Consider the following 10,678-nt stretch of genomic DNA (forward strand, 5'->3'; position numbering starts at 1 on the left):
CTCGCAAGTGGCTTTCCTTCGAAAGGGGAAACTTTCTGTTTTATTTTTTCCTTTTTAGAAAATAGAGATCTCTAGTAGAATTATATATATTTGATTAATTCAGAATAATATTTGTATATCAATTCATAGAAGTCCAGAAAAGAAAAATTTACGTTATAGAAATAACGTACACGTTCCATTTCCTGTTCCTTTTTCCTATTTTTCCGCAATTGAGAAAGTTCGCAGGCATCAAAGTATAAGGAAGCTCGTAAAACACCAGAGCAAACTTACGGTCCTATATCTCGATTCGACAGCAGCCTGACTTCTATTACAGTTACTATCTTCCTTCAAGTATATTACATCGCGAGCTACACAAAATCTTGAGTCACATCGCGCCGTAGCAAGCATCTCAACACTGTTCTCCGTTACGTTTTAGAATTTTATTTCTACTGCTTCGTTAATTAATCAATTAACTGATTCAGCCGAGCATCGCTCACGTTAATTTCCGATATCCATCATCGAATTCTTCTGTCCCGTGCGGCGCAATATCGAGATCCAATATTGTAACAGAAATTGAATAGACGAGCGAATGAAAGATAGATGTGTCACTTTCCCAGAAGAGTCAACGAATAATTAAATATAATATATATAATCGTACATAAAAGAGTCACCATTTTAGCTTAACAAAGCTGTTTATAAAACGATTTATTATACTAATTAAATAAATTAACCATTTAGTAACACTCTTTTTGTAACTTATAGCAAATTTAATTGGATGCTCATTCAATGCAATGGTGCACATTAAAGCCGTGGTACGCAAATTAAACATGACGCGCGCGCGCGCGCGCGCGCGCGTGTGTGTGTGTGTGTGTGTGTGTATTTAATATAAATATAAAAACGAATTAAATCATGAAATCCTCAATACATTTTATTGTGCTGTTAAATAAAATCTGTATTTTATTATTCGAAATATTTGCATTTTACTTTTACATTAAAGATTAAATCAGTACATAATGATTTTAATATGCGCTTAATTGAATTATTCGCTAGTTAATATTCAACTAACATTAAAATCTTGGCTCATAGAGCTTTAATTTCATCTAAATAAATTACGTTAAAAGGAAGTTGAGAAACTAGGTAAGTTAGAAGGAAATATTGAGAAAACTGTTTGAAATAAAAAAAATTGCACATCATTAATATATACAGGGTTGGTAAAGGTTACTTTATAAGTTACTTATGAGTTACGCTTTAGGATACTTTATGTTTGTTATAGAAATTGAGTATGAAAAATAATACAAAATTAGATCAAATGATAAAATATAATATAAAAGAATAAAATATCCGAATTTATTGCACTCAATTTCCATAATGAAAAGTAACTCATAATTAATTTGTAAAGTAACTTTCCCAACCTTGAATATATATATGATATAACGAAACTAATTTCAGAGATGATATATGTCACGTTAACCTAACTCGAGAGTCTCTAACGTCAGCAAGATAGGACTGTAGAAAATCGCACAAGAGCTTTTAGTGAGCAGGTGGGCGTCGAAGGAGCTCGTGTTCTCGCAGTCGCGAAGGGCTGCCAGCATATTCTACCTTCGTGAAGAACGTTGGCGAGTGCCAAGATTTGTCTTCGGGGCGGGTTCAAAACAGTAAGGAGTGTCTTCATAACCAATTAGAACGACGTTTGTTGGCAGATGTGACGCAAAGAGGTATAATGTTTCTCAAAAAGTCTCCGTTGTAGATAAAGCGATTACTTGATGTCATAATTTTTTAATGAATCGCAGACGATTCATAATATGAATATAATTTCAAAGTGCGATATCTGCTTAGCTAATTCAAGAATAATTCCAGATAAAAATCCTGATTTTTCTAGGTTGATTAAATTTTCATTACTTAATTTTTATTGCTTTATTATATGTATTTTGTATTCAAGTTAGGATTCTATATATGACAAATTAATTAAAACGCCAAAACAAATTTAGAAGAATACTATTTAATGTTTTAAAAATAATATTAAATTCATTCAATACAAACAATAAGTCTTTTGCAATATTTTATTTTATAATTGCACCAATTAATTTATTGGTGCTTTATTAAATTATTAATGATTTTCAATGATCGCACTTGTTATTAAAGTTTCATCTAAAATCACCATAAAATTCATAGTTACTGACATAATTCTTATGCACGCGCCAGAAATAGGTATTTCTTATTTCTTTTTTCACGATTCAATTTTGTTTTAAGGAAAGAAAATCAAACATTCTAAATCAGTCCTGAAATTTTAATTTTTCAGGACACATTAAGTTTCAGAATAATACAGGGATCTTCAAAGATATTCAAAGGTCGCTGTGTGTGGATATCCTGAATTTTATTATTGAAATAATAAAAACGTAATGTGTATCTCGAATCTCATTTCAAATTCGTTTAGCCAATAAATTCCTTCAATCAATTTCTCGTCGAACGATTTTTCGTCATGAATAAACACGACTTCGAAACTTCATGGATGAAGAAAGCAGAGAGGAAGAAAAAGAGAAGAAAAGATAACTGGTTAGCCGAGATCGAATTACCAGGATTTCTCGACTCGATAACGTATGCGGGATTTCCTAACTCGGGAGATAGGATCGGATCTAGATTTGAATCACGTAGAAACCCGCGTCGTTGTACCTTGCTCGCAAGTCGTACACACGCGCGTTTGCCGGGCTGATCGCAGATGGAGATCCCAAGTCGTGCACCACGCGCGACGGTAAGCCGACGTTTTGGATTTCAGGGCTTCCAAATCCGACGTTTGTGGCGTTACGATGTGCCATCCACTACCGGTGAGTTAAAGCCACCATTTCGCCGAGCAAGATCCTCCAGAATGGGATTTCATAGTTTCAATCAACTACTAAATAATATTGTCTGAAAATCCTAACGCTCTTCTAATGTCCTCCTTTCGAAAATATAAATAATCTCGTACTACAACTCTCGCGCGTCTTTTTTAGAAATCTGACCTCAAAACTCCTCTCCCTTCAGGGAGAAAAAGGAAAATGGGAAACTATTTTAATCGAGAGAGTAATTCGAAAACCCTTGTGACCTAGTCTGGACAATGCGCTGCTTTTAATTTTTGCAATGAGAATTTTTGCGCCTGCATATCTAAGTAAAGTATCCCGCGCGACGTCTTCGGGTTCGATCGAGCGTGGTGCATTTAAGGGCAAGATGTAACGGAGAATAGGGATGCGCGAGGGACATGAAGAGCATATATGCAGCTGTCTATCTTCCAAGTGGCATTAATAGGTCTTTGTTTTGCTGCACAGAAGGGAAAGGGAAGAGTGGAAAGGGAAGAGATGTAGAGGGGTAAGAGGGAGGGAGAGAGAGGGAGAGAGAGAGAGAGAGAGATATGCCCAGTGCGTCGTTCGCGCGGTTCTATTATTCGAATGTGGAGCAGATATCGGTTGTCGATATTGCCATTCGCCCGTCTAAATATCCGATCGATCCCTTTTCTCGCGTCTCTGTAATCACCCCAACACCCTTCGAGAGCACCGCTTCAACCATTCTCTCTCCCTTTCGGTCTTTCTTCGTGCGTCTTCCGCCGACGGCAATTCCGTATTCTCGTCTCGACTTCCTCCTCATCTATTTTCCATCTCTCTCTGTCTTTCTTTCTCTCACCGTGAACGGTCGTTATCACGAATGGCAACCTAACTCGTGATAATGAGCTCACGTCGGCATACGGCACGTATCGCTCGATCCAACAATACCGAATGATTGTTCCCGCTGGAGACGAGAACACGCTTTTCTCTCCTCGCTTTTGGATATACGTTAATCGCGCCAATGGCTTGGTGAAAGAAGTGCCGACTTGAACTACTGGAAAAGTTAAGCTGTATCGTGGTTTACACAGAAGAATATCTGAGCATTAAAAACTGAGCTAAAATTGCAGTGTACCGTCTATCGCTTTAATGATTCGATAAAGACATAATTAAAAGATCTTTTACAGATTGCTACAGTCGCGCTACAATAATACTTTTGTTCGTTACATTTATGAAATGCTTTATTGAACAATTCTCTCTGTTGCTGTGTGTCCGGCATAACAAAATTGTTCAGTGCCATCTTGGGCACTACGGCATACATGGCTTTATTTTTTCAATGGTTTTTTTTTCATTGTTTATGACTTTTTTATCAATAAAGATACATACATGGCATTTGCTTGGTACATTAAAAAAATTTACTAAATTTTATTTTTTTTTTAGTGCTAAGTAAATATTTACTTACAATAAGTAAATATCCATTCAATAAATAAAAATAAAAAATGAGAGTTGAATCAAATTAATGTTCTTATCCTAAATAAATATATATTTACATGTAGTAAATATTTACTTAAAATTATTCAAATATTTATTAAAATTTAATATCTTTTTCAGTGTACTGTTATATTTATAAAAGTTATAAGCAATCAAATTGAATCATAAACTTCAACAATAAGCCGATATAAGCTGATATAAAAATAACAGAGTGTAGAAATCTTTTATTTATACGACTAAAATAGACATTTCGATCCTTTTGGGTCATCTTCAGTATAGAGCCAACGAATTAACAATTAAGTACTAAGCGTCACATTTAAAATCGATAGAAGTCGAGAAACTTTAGTGATGCGTGGTGTCAATCAAAAACGTATTAAATCAATCACGTATTAAAATTTCAAATATAAAAGTCCAGAAATAAAAATCGTCAAATATCTTAGTGAGATAAATCACTGTCCCAGTGACCGGACATGCACCTACCTATGTCCGAACATAAAATTTATTATTAATCTCAAAGACTTTTTTTTATTACAATGTCTTTTATTACAATAAGATAATATTATAACTTAATTGTAATCTTCAAATATTTACAATAATTTAATTGTATTTAAGGATTATATAATATATAAGGATTATATATATATAATTAAATTATAATATTATATTTTAAAAGCTACTTGAAATTAATAATAACATAAACAAATATATATATATATAAAATTTTATGTAAATGTCTGAACATAGATACATATCCGGTCACTGAGACGTTTATCTTATTTGGCAGAATACTTGAATAGTGAGTCAGAAATTAAATTGGAATATTAAAACAAAACTACCTTAATATACAATACCTTAATATACAAATTAATTAAAAACTTATAGTAAAAGACCAATCGAATTGAGTTAGGTATGTCATATTAAATCAAGTGCATCGTTCTCATAACGTTAATGCACCAAAAGGTTAAATTTTTTTTCTAGGGCATTCTAGAAATATATAAAAGCAAAAAAACCAAAGTTGCAAAAACGTTGCAGATTGCGCTCGATAGAAATGGAAATAGCGACGTCTTTCTACGGGAATATCCACATTGATTATCGGGCGCACGATGAACAGATAAGTCTCCCTCTCGTTAAAACGGTAATTTAATTATTCCCTAGTCGCTTCTCCACAGCGCTTTCGGATTCCGTTTTCCTCACATCCATGCCTGCGACATCGTCACGTTATCATGACCGCCGGCTGTCGACGATAATGAGCTCGCGGGTGTCTCTCCACCAGGCGATGTCGGATAATACCGCGGATATAGTGCGAAGCGAGAATACGGAGAGGCTGCGGAGAGTCCATCGAGCGTTCCGGATATTTCGATCGCGGGACGTATTGGCACACGATAAACCAGCAGTATAAACTGGCAGGTAGTTGTAGCCAAGTCAATTGACTTAACTGCCATACGTATATCTCCCGTGTGGCGGGAGTTTATATGTGACGCGACAGTTTTATTCTACAAAAGAATGTTCTACTATATCGTTCGACAAGAGTCGTTATCAGAGCACACGGTAAATGCCCAGTCTTTTGAGCCTTTTCTTTGAGTTGACGGGGCGCCTTTGCATGATTGAAAAATTAAGATTGAAAGATTAAGTTTTTTTTTATGTTATGTCATTCGATTTGAATTATAGATATATGACCTGTCAGAAAACTCCTGTGTTATCTCGTAATAAATACTTGGGAAACTAATGATCATAAAACTTGAAATATTACTTATTGTTAGACGAGTTCTTATTTTAAATCTAGTTTAAGTAATGTCTTAAAATGCGAATATGATTCTGTGATTAGTTCACGATGTCTTAAAACTACTCTCTACATTCTTTGAAGTAGAATCTTACTCTAAAAAGTGAAATTAAGCCAGCCTTAAAAAGGAATGGCTCAATTTTCAATCTTTAAAAGTATTATAAGATTTCACTCTTCAAAAGGGATAATTCACTCTAAAAGTTTTAGAGAGTATATTTAACCATCTAGACAAGGCATCATCTTGTTATTAGAGAAACATTTTTTTCACTGTTTTTGCTAGAAAAAATGAAATTTATCGATTATGATGAAAAAAAAGATCTGCTCATACAAACATTTCTGAACAGATAAGATTTTGTTTTAACGACCGCCATTTTGTGGCGACAAATTAAACTATCATATTACTAAAAATATAGAGACAGTTGATACAATGTGCAGAACGATATGAAAACGCCTCGGTGAATATATCTTTCTTTCCATCATGACATCAATATTTATACTATTAATATACATCAATATATAATTTTTCTGGCGGTTAGAAGTATTATATTTCAGTGTTCAATGCTACATATATTTCTATCTTTAAATGTAACCTGCACAGATCACAATTTTTCCCGAATTTAATTTAAAAATAAACATTAGAGGTACATGGTTGTCACAAATTCTTCATCCCAAAATTCCATAACATTTCCCTTATTTTCAGACAAAATTTCATAATTTTTCTCTAATATTTTCAATAACACTTTGAAATTTCTTGTATTTTCGTCCTGATTTGAAAATCGTAAAATAATTTAACACAGCAATGTAAATTACTAATATTAATGCTGCTGACACTACTTGCATTTAATTAGTGTAGTATTTCTAAACTGCGTAGATATGATATATTCATATTAAATCAAGAATTTTTATTTTACAGAAAATTTTGCAAAATTCCTCGAATTTTCCCTGATTTCTTTGACGTTTCAATATTCCTGATATTTCCCTGATTTTCAATTTTGTAGCAATTCTGATGTTACATATACAAAACTCATCCCTAGAAGGTCAAAAACAATATAAAATATAAGAATCAACTATAAATATACCAGCCTTAAAGACTCTAAGAATCTTTGTCTTTAAGAATATCGAAAATTGGAATTGAAATCCTAAAAATATCGTCCTTGAAATTCATTTTTATACAACCTAAGTAAAATTGAAGGAGATAATCGATATTTATTTAAATTGCCTTAAAATTCGAAAATAATGAAAGGATTGGAAATCGATGGTGGCCATAGAAATATGTTGGTACTTTGTAAAATCTGTTGCGCCAGTATTCACTTTATCCTGCACCTCGGGCTTCCGTGAGAATAGTCGAGTATCTCATTCCAGCTATCAACGAAAAGGCCGACGGATTATTGCGCCGGTCGGTATTTATCCGACGGATTATCCACGATTACTTGACTCGTGCGGCCGGGAAATCCGCACGCCTGAGTGTAAGACCAACACTGTCGAAAATTAACCAATCCCGTTCAAGGATTTGGTAGTTTGCGGCATTTTTGCGTGGTTTTCGCGAACGCCCAGATTAGGAAACATTGGTCAAAATCTTTCGACGAGCATCGTTAACTCAATATCTCGACTGCGAGCTGAAGAAAGAATAAATTTGACACGCGCGAAAAATTCTCGCAATTTGTCAAGTTCAAGATGAAGATCACGATGAAACTACACGTTAATCCGCCAGTTAATCCGAAGCATTAGAGGCGACAGCCTTGGACCGTGGTTGGATTAAATACAAAACGTCTGACAGAAGATACTAACCATGCTCCACGTAATAACTGGTCTCGTTGTACCGCTCGTCCGTGAATCCCGGCCTCTTCGCTTTCAGCGCTTTCGTTTCCAATTTTGCCTGAAACAAAGAACGCAGTAGATAAGTGAGTGGTCCATGGCTACGTGCAACTTCGCGGTATCCGGTATACATGGAATAACTGCGCTATACACGGACGTAAAAGATATAAAACAATAGAGATTCGTGAAATAATAGCGGGGCTTTGACACTGAAAAAGATAGTCAAAAATGACGAGAATGAATAAATGTCATTCTTAGTGATAATGACGCGAAAATACACTGTGAGAATATCCCTAGCTATCAAGCGTCCTTAATTTCGAGAGAGAGCAAATTGTATTTTTGCCGGGAACGCGCTCTAGTTTTTATTCCGCTGAATAATATCCGCGGCAAAAATCGTGGTTATGTCGGATTTATGGCGGACCCGATTAAAAACGGAGATATACATGCCGACGTTATTTGTCACTTGCGACTGAAATAAAGGGCGTAGTAGATAAGTGGAAGAGCTAGTCAGACTGGCGGCTCCATACACGCCGCGTACACGAGAGAGCCTGACGTATGGCGACGATAAATTTATCATACAAAAAATGCAAGCATTTCCAGACAATAAGAGTGCACGGGACCACGCGACAACAGCGGGTAGTAGAAAATAGAAACTTACGGCGCGATTTCGCGTGCATTGTGGCCCGCAGCAAGCTGGCATCCATTTATTGAATTAACATGTGGACGTTTATTTATGGCGTTTATTTACGAAAAAGAATTATGCGGGATCTCGTCCGTCAAAATGGATCGGTCGCAAAGAAACGTACATTTTGGAAATACATTATAAAATTTAAGATCTCATTTGGAGAAAGCACCAGTGTGCACCGATATGAATCCCGATAGCGACGATAAATCTTTCAAACGACCAAAAGTTCTATCGTCCGCATCGCGAAAACCCGCGAAATTTTCTTAACGGCACACTCGACATGTACTAAAGAAATGGCTTCAAATTTAGTTCATTTTGAATCAAATTGTATGCCAAACGATGCTGTATGAAAAGATATAAATCTCAGAAAGAATTAAGTTGAGCATAGACTCAGTTTTGTAGATATAAGAAAAGATATTTAGGAGACTTTTTTATGCAGAATTTCAAGACAAATAACTTTTATCCTAAACATATTTTCATATGTGCGCATTCGTTTTTGAAAAATTTAATTAAAATTTTTTGGAGATAGTTTTATTATTTTTTTTTTAATTAAGCAATAGGATTGGAGGAATCAGAAAACTATTCTAACTAATTCTAGTCAAAATCCTATTATTATCAAAGAAATATTAACTTTCTTTTTGTGTCTAAGTACTTGAACAATATTGAAAACATTGAGAATTTGACCAATTTGACTCCCTATTTTGACTCTCCAAAATTATCCTTAAGCTGAACTTACTTCTTCTGAACTTCTTCTGAAATTAATGTCCCATCACTCTCTTTTAAATCTTTGCAGTAGAATCTGATTCTAAAAAAATCTCATTCTTAAAAATTGACAATTGAGCCACTCTTTTTCAACACTAGTCACTCTTTGATATATTCATAGTCCATTCTTATTTTAAGACTATCTTAAGTAATGTCTTGAGATGCTAATGCGGCCCTCTGATTGCCTTATGAGACTACTGTACTTAAGACAGCTACAAATATAAAAATTGATTATGAATACTGGCCTCTGATTGGTCCATGACACCTTGAGACTTAAGACGATTCTAAATCTAAAATCCTATGAATATCGCGCGTCTTTTATCATCCTTTAGAATTCCACTTAAAAGATTTTAGAGAGTACGGCATCTTTTGGCATACGGATCGATTCGGAATTTAAGGGCAATAAAATACATAGGATAAAAAATGTATGTACTTTGGAGGAATTTTTTATGCGATCGTAACAGATAGGAGACACGGAAACGGCGAAAAAATACCGGGATTAATTGTTATGCGCAGTTAAAAAAAAACTCATGAACACCGTAAGACCAAATGACCGAAATTACACAATGTTACCGTCGACGCGAAGCTGCCAAGAGTACGACGTAACGAGATAAATGCAACTTTGCATAAATGTGGCGCGATGTCGGCAAAATGAGAACGCGGGTTGGAAATGCCATCGAAGCGCGTGCGCCTAATTAAAAAGTAAAACGTTACATAGCCTCGCATACACAGTACGTTACGTGCACGTGCATAATGCGCCGCATTTTCGCCCGTTTTGCATCCGGCGAACTGGCTGCCGACGCTACCGCTTTAGTTTGAGGCTCGGCGAACCATGATATCCCCGAATCGCGATATAGAACGCGCGATTAACGAAACAAGCGTAAATCACTGGAATACTCGCCGACTGATTCAGAAATTCCCTCATTAGAACAGTTCGCTCCACGCATTCTGTCAGTGAATTTGGCTACTATCGCGAGAATCGTTGCGATGTCGAGCATTAATTTGGACAAATATTAAGATACATACTTGGTACTTCGTACTCAAACCCGAAGTAGTGGCTTGCTCATAGGTCATTTTCTACTCTGAATGTTTCTTAAGCCATGTTCACACTTGCAATAAAATATCATAACTACACCATCGCATAAACACAAAGTGTTCGTGAACATTTGAGCGCAACATAATTTCGATGCAAGCATCCATTACGTTTAAATGTTTGGTGCGATGTTACACGGTGTTGCGCGGTGTAATCAATGTTACGATGAATGTTAACTTTTGAAGGACGGCATTTATCATTTAAAAAACAATTATTGCTTTTGCTCAAAAATAACAAGTAAAAAAATGCAAATAAAAAATCTATTAAAAAAGTATATATATATA

The 10,678-nt window shown here is 35.2% G+C and overlaps 1 protein-coding gene across 1 annotated transcript in view; it reads right to left on the bottom strand.

Moving 5' to 3' along the window:
- LOC108693470 (RNA pseudouridylate synthase domain-containing protein 2-like) overlaps nt 1–10,678 on the bottom strand; it is a 120,583-nt gene that overhangs the window by 39,487 nt on the left and 70,418 nt on the right. Inside the window, exon 3 of the mRNA XM_018202444.1 lies at nt 7,828–7,915. Within this exon, the coding sequence (XP_018057933.1) occupies nt 7,828–7,915 (88 nt within the window). The remainder of the gene's footprint in view (nt 1–7,827; nt 7,916–10,678) is intronic.

The sequence above is a fragment of the Atta colombica genome, unplaced genomic scaffold (assembly GCF_001594045.1).
Source record: "Atta colombica isolate Treedump-2 unplaced genomic scaffold, Acol1.0 scaffold9, whole genome shotgun sequence".
In the NCBI taxonomy this organism is placed as follows: Eukaryota; Metazoa; Arthropoda; class Insecta; order Hymenoptera; family Formicidae; genus Atta; species Atta colombica.